Raw genomic sequence first — 12,530 nt, 5'->3', positions numbered from 1 at the left:
CATGTGTAATGGTTTGAAATATAGCTATATACATACATATCTAGAAAACATGAGAAATACGTACATAATTAATGCATGAAAATGGTCATAAAGTCTAGACTTGGTAGAACATAAATCACGCTTTTCTAAATTACAAAAGACGCTTATAGGTAGTATATACAAATTCGCAGCTTCATATCTCTAGCAGGGAGTTGATTTTTAAACTGATTTTTGGTATGTTACAAGATATTACTATCAAACATATATCTCCAAAGTTTAATGACGACAGCTTGGACAGATGCCCCTTCAAGTGTCCCCACAGTTAGGAGAAGGGTGGCATTAAAATACTCTCAAAACCCCACACTCTTAATACATAATCCGGTAAAGTCACGCAGGTAATGATTTCTCGGTAATAAATTTCGTAAGAATATTTTACCAGGTAGCAAAAATTCGTTACTATGATGGTAAAACTTTATTACCAAACCATTACCACACGGTACAGCTTATCATTACCATAAATTACAATGAGCTATTAACTAAATGTGAGCTTCTGTCGGTTATGGAGAGACGAGAAATGTATCTATTTAAGTATGCTTTTTGTAATCTTAAACATCTACAAAGCTCAACTTCCGGTCAGCGATCTTGGCCACTTCTTATTGTTCCTAGGGTTCGCACGGCGTTGGCTCTTAATAATATTACTTATAGACAGTTAGGGGGGGGCTAGGGGGGCTTGAGCCCCCCCCCCCCCCCCCCAGAGCCCGAGAAAATAAAAAAAAAATAGTTAAAAAATTGCAAAAAATTGCAAAAAATTAAAAAGTAAGTTACGTGTGAAGTTATATCATATACCAAATAATTCACCTAATGTGTAACATAGATAATAATATAACTTATATGTTACACATTAGGGGAATTTGTTATTACTTCGAACCCTTAGTATTTTTGTATCGAAAAATAAGTTACGACACCTAAAAGATTTTGTAAGCGTCGTAAAACTGTACTAAAAAAAATCACGCTACTAACAATGTGCATGTAAATATGCATGCAAGCACCAAAGGGGTTTCTTCAATTTGAATTGGATGAATTTTAAATTGGACGAACGAAAATTAAAATATTATCAGTACTGCAATTTTGTGGATGCACGTATTTGCTCTTGTACCGGAATTTTTAAACAAAATCAGAATCATTCAAAATTCCATAACTTTTTCAATTGTAAACTGATTAAAGAACATTAATAAGAAAAACTTGTAACGTTAAAAAGTTTGATATTTTCTGAATTTTTCAAACATCCAAAGTAGCATGCAAATTTCAAATTTTAAAATTTTCTAGTAAAGAATTTTTTGTGTTCTTTAATATTTGTTATCGAGTTATACACAATTGGAAAAGTTACAACGTTTTGAAAAATCCTGATTTTGTTAAAAATTCGGCCAGGGCCCGCTTATTTCTGCATGCACGAACTGCTTAAAATTTGCTTGGTTAAAATGGGAAAAAACCAGCTCAGGTCTCCCTATTATAAGCTTAAGGTTTTTATGAAGCTTGACGCTTTGTTTTTTGTTTCTATGATATTTGACGATACTAAGATGCGAAGATAAATCTCGATACCGGTTTTGAATGTGAGGCGTGTGTATTTAATTAGTCGTTAATTTTTCAATCAAATGCTCGAGACTTTTTAATAAAAAATATTGTAAACTTCGTCGCCAAGGTTTCTATTGGACATATGCAAAGGGGGCAAATTTAATCAGGGAACCTTTCTCCCTGCCAAGAAAATGTTTCTTTTTCGAAACTGCAGGTGTTACAAAACTATTTTTTTAAAAAAGGTCACGTCGTTCTTTACGTTATGAAATTCTCACTACCTGAAATATAAGTGTAAGTATCTATATCGTTATCTGAAAGTGAAGTAAGTTTAGTTATCTGAAATTTGTGAATAGTCATCTTTTTCTCGTAGGTGAGACTGTTTTGGATTAGAGGTGAGCCAAATACTCTGTTGATCCGAGCTTGCTCAAGTTCGGCTCGGTTCAACTTAGGATTAGCGTAATGAGCTTTTATCGAGTTTTTCCTGTGTCGAGCTTTTTTCGAACTGTGCTTTGGCTAGCCGTTTTTTGTCAACCGCTGCTCGACTCATCTCTACTTTGAATTATTTAGGTCATTTTATATCCTTGGAAAAATTGTTATTCAAGCATTGCTACGAACTTTTTCCGGCACGTCTGAATTTTAGAGGATTTTTATTTTTAATTAGAATCCACTGCTTCTAAGACCTCTTCTTAAAGCTATGTTGCTTTTAATTAGCATACAGAAGGGTTTGGCACTTTGGTGGATACGAATTTGACCTTGAATAACCCCGGAACAGTTTGTCGTAGCGGGTCAAAATTTTGAACAGACGAGCACGTTATCCCCAAATAGTTGTGTGCAAAAATTCAACTCTCTACTTTCAAAAATGCCTCCCCCACGGCCCCCAGAAGTTGAGAGAGTCATTTTAACTTTTTCCAAACTCCGTCTAAAAAATTTGGTCTCCATAGAAAAAAATTTATTTTCAAGTCTTCGAACCCAAAAAAGTCTATTTGACTTATGTCAGGGCATTTTACAGGTATTTCACTATTCGAAGTGATTTTTATCCCGAATCTAGGTTCAAGGTCATTTACATACATAATCTTGGGTCAACTTTGCCGTTTATGAAGACGCTGCGTCATGATGAAAAATCACATGCTTTATTTTTTTACCGTGCTATTTAGGAAAATATTATTCTAAAAGTGGTTTTAATACACGGTCCACATAGTGCTTTGCAGATACGCTCATTTTTTGGGAAACTTTGATAAGTGGGTGGACACCGCGATCGGACATTGCACCCACGACCATAAACTGTTTAAAAAGTTCTCCTCCCTGAAAAGCACCAAATTTCTTGCATTTTTTTTCGGCATTTGTCGTGTAGTAAGCTCTTCGGACCCAATTAGTATTTTATAGGGAAAATAGTGCTTCGTCAATTGTTACCAATAACGCACTCTTATTCCTGAACAGAAAATTTAAATAACATTTTTTGCAAACACGGGCGAGATTTTTTCTGGAACAAGTTGAAATGACTGTCTCAGCTTCTGGGGGCTGTGGGGGAGGCATTTTTGAAAGTAGAGAGTTGAATTTTTGCACACAACTATTTGAGGATAACATGCTCGTCTGTTCAAAATTTTGAACCGTTACGACAAACCGTTCCGGGGTTATTCAAGGTCAAATTCGTATCCACCAAAGTGCCAAACCCTGTATATCTGCATTCCGCCCACGGTAAAAATTTCAACGAAAAACATTGACGGGATCAGTAGTTATAGCTCTAGCGGGGGCCAGAAAATGAATGTTAATGGAATAAATTTACATCCTTTATTATTAATACTACATAATAGCCTTTAATATTTGGACCAATTATTCTGATCATGCCCTATAAGCACTTTGTTGATGACTTTTGGCTAATTTTGATGAAATAGAAAGTTGTTTGATCGTTGCGCAATCTTTAAATTTTTTTATTAAACCCTTCATGTTGCCCGGATTTTGTCGTACAATTGTCCTTGGAATGCACAACCAGGGTTCGCCACCCCGGGTTTTTGTGGGTTGAAGTTTTTGGGGTTTATGTGGGTTTTTGGAGTATAAAATCTCCGGAAAAACCCTAATACTTAATGGGGTTTTTGTGGGGTTTTTCCGTGGTTTTTGTAGGTTTTTGACGCAGATTGAAACACAATTCCTTAAACTACAACTTAGATCAATGCTAATTAAATTTTCTGCTTCATCGTGAAATTTTGAGAATTTTCATTTACGACGTGAATTTCCAAATATCATTGCATATTTCCAGGTGTACATTTTAAACAGGAATTTTCGATATAACAGTCCAAGTCAATGATAACGGTTAAAATTGCATGATGAATTCGTATATTAAATGAGTTTTTGTCTAATATATAATTTTAATTCTGGTTCAACCTGCCCCAAAATCTACAAAAACCCACAAAAACCCAAAAACCCCGGAAAAACCCCTGGGGTTGGGTTTTTCTACAAAAACCCCGGGGTTTTCCGAACCCTGTGCACAACAGGCTATCTAGGGAACACAAAGTTGATTTTTAAACTGACAACTACCATTTGAGGTGTCGCACTTTGCGCCAAAGCCACTTGGTACCACCAAACTGTAATCCGAGTTTGCAGACCCTCGTTAATGTATGATCAAATTTTTTGTGTCATCCAAAAAATCACTGTGATGAATTAACACACGATTTACTAGAAATATAACAAATGTTTGAGGCGTTACTAGATCAAGCATTGAATATATAGTGTGTTGTTTTTTACGCTTAAATCTAAGCTACATATGTGTACCTATGTAACTATGCCATGTGTGGAAGCGGTGTTTGTGAGTGAGCGTTGAAATTTTAAGCCTAAAAAGGGTAATTTAGAATTTTTTTTTGGCTGAGCCCCACCCAAGACCCAATCCTGGCTACGCCGCTGCTTATAGAGCTACAAAAGGAACACTCTGCCACGGTCCTGGGATTTTAATAGTCTCCTATACCCAATTTGTTAATTTATGTCGCGACTTTATTATGTATAAATCAAAGGACAAATGCATGAAATATATATGATTTTCGTGATTTAATTCATTGCCCGATTTAATTAAATAGACTAGTTTAAATGCTCATAAAAATTTATATGCTACTTGTGTCATGGTGAGTAAACCAATTTGTAATGATCTCTGTTGACACGTGAATAAAGGATTAACAATAAACAATAACAACAACAACAACATTACCACTTTGGTAGAGTCATATACTTGTGCTTTTTAATAATGTTTATTACCAGATTATTTACAGGGTATACATATGCATTACGGTGATGATTAAATCCTATTTTTCTAAGAGTGTACTTCATGTGTCACTTACTTTTTTTAAATATGTACTAACCTCATACATTCACACAACAGCATAACCGTGTCACACCAAATTGATCAATTAATTAATAATGCTGCAATCTCAGCAAACAAGGAACTTTTAAAATTATCGCTACCTTATTTACTCACATGTCAATCAAACTGACAAAATTAATTGGCCGAAATACGATCAATGTGACTCCAAAGGGCGCCGCTATAGCAATCATTTGTGATACATAACTTCATCCAAGTGAGCTTATCTTGTCCTTTTCTTTTATCGGAGTTAGTTTTCCTGGTGTGGCTTAACTTTGATAACAAGTCTACAGAATTCAAAGTGCGTAATTAATATTAACTAAATTAAACGATAAGATTGACGTATGCGCGAAATATTTAAATTCTGATTTTGGTTTTTGAAAAACTAATCTTTCGTTGGGTATGTATTTAGAATAAATTATTTCGTAAATAGTCGTACAATTTTTGAAAATTCTGTTACCAGGAATGGATAAAAACTTATTGAAATTTATACAAACATGTAGAAAAATTACATATTTGATAGTTACGTATTTGAATTATAAATTAAATAATTGACGTATTTATGTAGCACGTCTCTATGCTGGAGTAGACCTAGTAAAACAGTCAGTAATAATATGTATCACTGACGCATTTTGTTTACCAAAAATTTGCATGCATATTTCTGAACATTGCACACGGCATTTCTCAACGTTTACATATTTATCGGTACATCATGTAAATACAACATGTACCATTTTTTATAAATGCATACAAACAGGAATAAATATGTATTAATTATGTCGCCCTTGTAAATAACTGAGCATTCTTTTGACCCATGATTTTCCGACATGATCTTCACACTCTTAGAAAACTGGTATTAAATCATTACAGACTGGATTACATACATATATAACTGTTAGTAACGGGCATTATAGTTTAGCTACATATGTTATGGCAATCACTAAAAACAAGGTGCGTCCAATCCGGTACCTAGTTATTAACAGTGCAGTCGAAACTTGATTATCTTATCATTCAAAAATGCGACATGAAAGGAAACCGAGTTGTGTAAAGGGTGTTGATTCAATTCGAACACACTTATTTAACATGCGTACAGTAAGACAAAATGACAATAGAAAGTCTGAAATGGGGAAAATTTAAGGGTTAAAAATTTGGTAGAGTCGCAAACATGTACAGGGTGGTTTGAATGTCACGCTACAATGGAAAATTTTCAAAGAAAAACTCCCTAAATCTTCATTAGTTACATAATTTGGGATTGAGATTTTTATAATAATTACCAAAACTGACGGATCACTGATGACGAAATTCTTAAAATGTTGAATTTTTTTCTGAGACACAATTTCGGTAACTAATTGAAATTTACGAATTTTTCCCATCTAAAAATTTTCCATTGTACCGTGACATTTTAACCTCCCTGTGTGTTTCGAGCTGGTATTGATTTGGTAGTAACTTCCTACCAGATTAGTAGTATTTTCGTTACCACGACATTACTGAACCCTAATGCTCGCTAGTACCATGCCAGTACAGTATAATTTAATAATGATTTAGTCCTAGTTGTCTAAAAATGTATCCTTGAAGCATAAATATGTATTTGCTTCGTGCAGTGAAAAAAATCTGACTGAATTAAATCAACACCCTTTATAAACCCAAGGTATTGATTGATTGAGTGATTGATACTTTATTCAAGTATTTAACAAGTTCACCATAATTAACCATGATCTTCTACAAGGTGGGTATCGCTGATTGATTGATTGGTTATCGGTGTTACCTCATCCTTAAAATATGTCGGCCTCGCCTCTTAATAAATCACAAGGTTTGCATTGATTTATGATCAGTCCTTCCTCAAACGCCAATTAAAAACTAGTTAATTTGTTACCTGCCAAAAATGCGGTCCTGGTTTTTTGTAACTTTTGCCTTCACGATAACATTGCTCTCTTCAATTCAACCAGGGTCATGTCAAAATGAGCAATATCTCTCGATCTGGAACGTAACAGGGTGTACCGGGGACGCTTACGCGACTACGGCAGAGTCTACCAATAATCTCCCAATTCCTCCCGGGTTGAACATCTTTTTCTACCGGGTTAATGGACTGTAAGTCATTAAAGTGCATGTTACATGCACTTTACATGCACTTGCGGAAAATTGCCCAAGCTTAAGCAAAAAGCAGAAGATGACAGCAATTGGGTAAAACTTACACAACGGTTGGACTAATTTTACGCTAGGGTTGGATAAATTTTACCCAATTGTTGTGTCATCTTCTTTTTCGCTCAACCTTGAGTAAATTTTTCACAACCTTTGTTTAGAGTGTGTAAATAAATACACGGGGTCTGACTGTCCTGCCGTGCTATGATTTTGGAACGGATACACTTTTTTGAGGGGCATTGTTGAGTTTTAATTTTAACATGACCTTATTTCTGGTTACGTTGGCTGGGTGACGTTTAGGATGAAACGGTTACACTTCACGATGACAAATTGGTCACGTGTGTCGTCAAGTCTTTTGCGGGAGGTTATTTGACAAAAAGCTTTACCGTATCTCTGAAAACAAAGATCAATTCCAAGTCTGACAGAGCACTAAATCAAAATTTTGTTTTTATAGTATGGTTTCTCATTAAAGAAATAGTTCCACAATTTTTCCGTCATTTATTAATTATAGCTGGAAACTGCAGCACTGTCACGATGCGGAAACCTGCCCTGACGCATCAATTATTGCGTACGGGACAATGGAAAGTGGCTGCGTGCCCAGATTGGTCGGAGAGGGTAACACCGAACTGCACGTGGTCCGCTACGGCGATGTGAACCAGGTCGAGGAAAGGATCACATTCTTCGAGGAGGAGCGTTTAGAAGGGGAAAGTTTTTCTATAACTCCGGACACACCCTTAAATGCAACTACCCGTCGGGTCGGATCTTACTTTTTTACCGGACCCAGCTCCTGGCAGCACAAAAGTTCCCAATCTGCCGAATCAGGGGCGTGTCTTACCGCATCGCCCGAGGTAAACCAGGCCGGGTATGGATTCACGTTTGCCTTATCGGGAGATTATCAAGTGGGTTGGGTTCAGCATGAGTGTAATGTAACGGAAGAACCAAGTACGACGACTATGGCGCCAACTACGACTACAACACCAACCACACCGACGACCACTATACCAACTACTACCGCATCAGACATCCCGACCGTACCAACTACAGCACTTCCGACGACTGTTACGCCTCCTACTACCGAGGCGTCAACAGAATCGACGACGGAATCCAGCGGTTACACCCACGCGTTGGGGATTGTTCCATTTTTCGTGGCTATTCTAGGTACTATTCGCTTCCAGTTTTGAATTCGCTTCCAGCTGAATCACATTAACATCTATAGCTAAATACAATATGTACAATAAAGAAGCTATTATTCATTAAATGAACTATTTGGCTGTGCAATTCTTGAAAACAAATATAATAGTGATTATATCAGTGTAAAATTTAGAATTATCTGTAAAAATATATGTACGTATGTGTAATGTTTTTTTTAAAATAAAAGCAACTAAACGTCTAGATTACATGCGGCGTGGATATTTACATAATACATAATCCGCAAAATTAGTCCTTAAAAAATTCTTCGCGCACAAATTACTCAATTATTAGTTAGTGACATCTTGAGGAGGTCTATATCGATAGGATATGAATGAACTATATAAATTTGTAATAAATTATACACATTTAGTTGTCACTTACGTCAATAAGTACGTGACTTACCGGAAGTTCATCAATTAAATAATCCTGTTATTCTTAAAACGACAAAAGATTCATTTACCTATTCCCACCTCAATCAAACCGACTACTGGTCGGCATGTGCATTTTATCAAACAATAGATATTCACAAAGCCGGGTATATCTGTTCTCTTTACCTTTCTTCATCCTGGTGTGCCTTAGCCGAGCTATGTCTTAACCACCTAGTTCTCATAATGCAGGTTGGAGGGTAGTGACATATTTTCATTGCAATTTATACATATTTATTTATATAGGAACACGTAATGTCGTAAGTACATACTTTAGCTAATCGGTAATTATGCTTCCAAGATTTGACAAAATTAATCTGTGCCCACTCGTCATGTCATATGTACATATGTATATAATTGCTTAGGTATGTATGCATACATACCTAAGCAGTTAACAAATACATACTTATACGTATGTATGTATGTGCACTCAGAAATTACTATTAATTATGTTGCTCTTCACATGCATAAATTATGTATGTAGGCATGATAATCAAAAACATGCTTAATTAATTAATGATATGACGCGTATCCTTCAATGGTTATCTTATCATGGAGAAGCACTGTATGTATGTATGTATGTACAACAGGATGAGACACTTAAACTCGATCAGGTGAGGTGCATAATTACGTATGTACCTCTTTTGCATACATGCCGTACATACACGTGTCATGATTCATTCCCTCCCGCATGCATAAGTATCCATCATTAATATTTGAAACTAACCCGTTCATTAGTGATATAAAACACAACGTTTGAATAGATTCATATCCACTTCTTCGTCAGATTTAAGCCGACAAGGGCACATTTTTTTGGTGCATAATCGGTTCAGTATTTTGCCAAAATTATTGCCATTATGCAACCAAAATCACCTGTTTTACTTGTACTAACTTTTGCCATTTTTCTCTCCGCGATTAAATCCGGATCATGCCAACAAGCACAATTTATAACTTACTGGAACGCACCGGGATGTACGGGAACTTCCTATGCGACTACATCTGTCAGCACGCAGCTGCCACTCTCACCTGGGACACTAAACGTTTCTTATCGGGTTAATGGGCTGTAAGTTACACTCTTAAAGATAATGATGGTATTCATTATTTCTTCGTATCCTTAGTATCGTAAAATATGTAGTTTGCGAAGATAAAACGAGGGGTCAGGTTTCGTAAAAATCGTAAGCGCAGTAACGCGATTTATGATGACAAAATGTTACGATGCTTACAAAATCTCGTAAGCGTCGTAAGTTATTTTACGATACGAAGAATACTAATAATGAGGAGGTGTGAGTTGGTTATCGCAGATATCCACCGGACTAATTTTAAATTTTTCACGCTCAAAAATTTGTAAACCGTATTTTTTCGTTTTCTTGAATGGGCATGTTTACGCCCTTGGTGGAATTTTCCAACAAAATTTCAGCCAAAATCAGGATTTTTAAAAATGTTGTAACTTTTCGAATTTTAACCCGATTTCAAAAAATAAACCCAATTTGTGTTCAGAATTACATCCCTGAAAATATAAAAATTCATTTTTAAAAAACTTTTAATTTCCAAAAAAAAATACGTTTTGGGTTTATAAAAATTCAGAAATAGCATGAAAACATCAAATTAAAAAAAAATTAATTTTCATATTTTCAGGGATGTAGTTCTTAACACAAATTGGGTTTATTTTTCTAAATCGGGTTAAAATTCGAAAAGTTACACCATTTTTAAAAATCCTGATTTTCGCTGAAATTTTTTTTGAAAATTCCGCCAAGTGCGTAAACATGCCCATTCAGGAAAACGAAAAAATACGGGTCCACTTATTTTTGAGCGTGAACAATTTAGTCCGGTGGATATCGGCGATAACCACCTCACACCACCGCATTGTAATGATACGAATAAATAATGAATATCCTCAATATTACCCTTTTGAAAAGTAAATGCACTGTAAAATTCAGTGTATATTTACATACAGCAGTTCAAAAAATGTATCTATATTCATTCAAAATTAAGTCAATGTAAAATTTAGAAAAAAAAAATTTCATTCGTGATTCAATTATGTAAAATTTGAAAATGAATATATTTATTTCCATTATTCATTTTTTCCATTGTATCTTCCCATTATCACATACATGCCTGGAATCCACCATATATCTCATTTATGGACATATTGTGCATAAGGGGCCATCCATAAATTACGTAACGCAAAAATCATCATTTTTTAGACCCCCCTCCCCCCTCATAACGGCATCGTAACGCTTCTCGACTACCCCCCTCCCCCTTCGTAACGTAACGTAAATTTGATTTCACCGCAGGTAATTTCTTTAACAGTAACTTGCAAAATTTTCATTTGTTCCAGGTTGTGTAGACAAATGTCGCTTTTATTGCTTCAATTTCTTTTAAATTGCTAGATAAATTAGAATTTTGTGAATTTCTTGTTCAAGAACAACGAAATCATATTCGACATCATCATATAAGAAATGGAAATTGTAAATCTTACAGGTCTCTCAACGTTTACCAAGACTCACAATGGAACCTTTTGTCAAGTTGCACCCGGAAAACTATCGTACGACCATTAATAGATGAGTACAATTCTTGACAACCATCATGCCTCCTAAGTGACCTTGTTGGGGCTCAGGTGATCGGCAAATTCGATCAAATTCTCATCTTAAAGGTAAGGCTCAATTAATCGTGAAACTTACGTCACACCATCGCCCTCCGAGGTCACTGTGGAGGAATGATGGTTCACAAGTAGGCAAGAATTTTGCTCTTCTTTTAATGTGAGCACCATAATGAAAAACGTACTTACATGCGTACACTGAAACCTTCTGGATGACATGAGTTCAATTCGATTTTTAATCGCGTTTATGAAATGCGTTACGTAACAAATTTGTTATACCCCCCTCCCTCTACATAACAATTCGTAACGCTCTTCCCATGACCCCCCTCCCCCCCTCTTGCGTTACGTAATTTATGGACGGCCCCTAAGATAAAAAATATTCATTCGTTCTTCATTGGTATTAAGCGAAAAAACATTGATTTAATATTAATTCATTCAAAATAATAACAAAAATCCCTATTTTTACCTGAATTTAGTGAATAATGAATGAATAATTTACCCATTCTTTATTGAATAAATTTATGTACATAGGCATTAGTGAATTTACTCTGCAAAACGATAACTATATTTTCAAGAAATTAATGGAATTATAATACAATTTTTCACCTTGGGCATTATTTCAGCTGGAAATCGTACCACTGTCGCAACTCCACCACGTGCCTGGACGCACCCTACATCGCACACGGGACGAATTCTACCTGCATCCCTGTACCCGTCGGGACAAATAATACCCGGATACACGTCACCCGCTACGGCGATGCCAACCAGGTCGAGGCAAGGATTGTCTTCTTTCCAGAGGTCGGTTTTACCGGGGAAAGTTTCTCCAGCCTTCCAACCGCCCCACTCAACTCGACGACACGACAGGCGCGGTCGTATTTTTTCACGGGACCAAATTCCTGGCAGTATAGAAGATCATACAGCGGTTTTGGCGGGATTTGTCTGAACGCGACGGAGGAAGTGTACCGCCGCGGGTACGGATTCACGTACCAGACAAATGTCGACATTGAAGTGGGTTGGGCGAAACACGTGTGTACATTGTTTCCCACGGTACCGACGACCACCACCACGGTACGAGCTACGACGTCGGGAGGATCGAGCAGTGATAAGCATGGAGTTTATCTTCTAGTTATCGCGGTGGTTGGACTAGTTCGCATACAATTTTGATAAGGAAACCCGAATGAGGAAAAAAATTTGTAAAATTTATTTTTTAAATACAATGAAATATTTTAAATACGAAAACCCAGAGAAAATATAACAATACAATTATAAGTTGTCCAGAAAC

At 36.1% G+C, this 12,530-nt stretch overlaps 2 protein-coding genes across 2 annotated transcripts; both read left to right on the top strand.

Annotated features, from left to right (window-relative positions):
* The first annotated feature begins 6,705 nt into the window (after window positions 1-6,705).
* Window positions 6,706-8,430, top strand: LOC110855324. Its single transcript, XM_022103752.2, has 2 exons — window positions 6,706-6,982; window positions 7,545-8,430. The coding sequence occupies exons 1-2, from the start codon at window positions 6,777-6,779 to the stop codon at window positions 8,212-8,214; spliced, it is 876 nt and encodes a 291-aa protein (XP_021959444.1). The 5' UTR covers window positions 6,706-6,776; the 3' UTR covers window positions 8,215-8,430.
* A 939-nt stretch (window positions 8,431-9,369) lies between these two features.
* On the top strand, window positions 9,370-12,530 carry LOC110855414. Its single transcript, XM_022103836.2, has 2 exons — window positions 9,370-9,712; window positions 11,872-12,530. Exons 1-2 carry the CDS (start codon window positions 9,507-9,509, stop codon window positions 12,410-12,412), a joined length of 747 nt encoding a protein of 248 aa, XP_021959528.1. The 5' UTR covers window positions 9,370-9,506; the 3' UTR covers window positions 12,413-12,530.

This window comes from Folsomia candida, unplaced genomic scaffold, assembly GCF_002217175.1.
Source record: "Folsomia candida strain VU population unplaced genomic scaffold, ASM221717v1 Fcan01_Sc012, whole genome shotgun sequence".
Classification (NCBI taxonomy): Eukaryota; Metazoa; Arthropoda; class Collembola; order Entomobryomorpha; family Isotomidae; genus Folsomia; species Folsomia candida.
This window is presented reverse-complemented; position numbering and strand designations above follow the sequence as displayed.

Coding starts and splice junctions, on each gene's coding strand:
- LOC110855324 (XM_022103752.2), top strand. CDS start 6,777: ATGCGGTCCTGGTTTTTTGTAACTTTTGCCTTCACGATAACATTGCTC. Junction 6,983..7,544: donor TTCTACCGGGTTAATGGACT/GTAAGTCATTAA, acceptor TATTAATTATAG/CTGGAAACTGCAGCACTGTC.
- LOC110855414 (XM_022103836.2), top strand. CDS start 9,507: ATGCAACCAAAATCACCTGTTTTACTTGTACTAACTTTTGCCATTTTT. Junction 9,713..11,871: donor TCTTATCGGGTTAATGGGCT/GTAAGTTACACT, acceptor GCATTATTTCAG/CTGGAAATCGTACCACTGTC.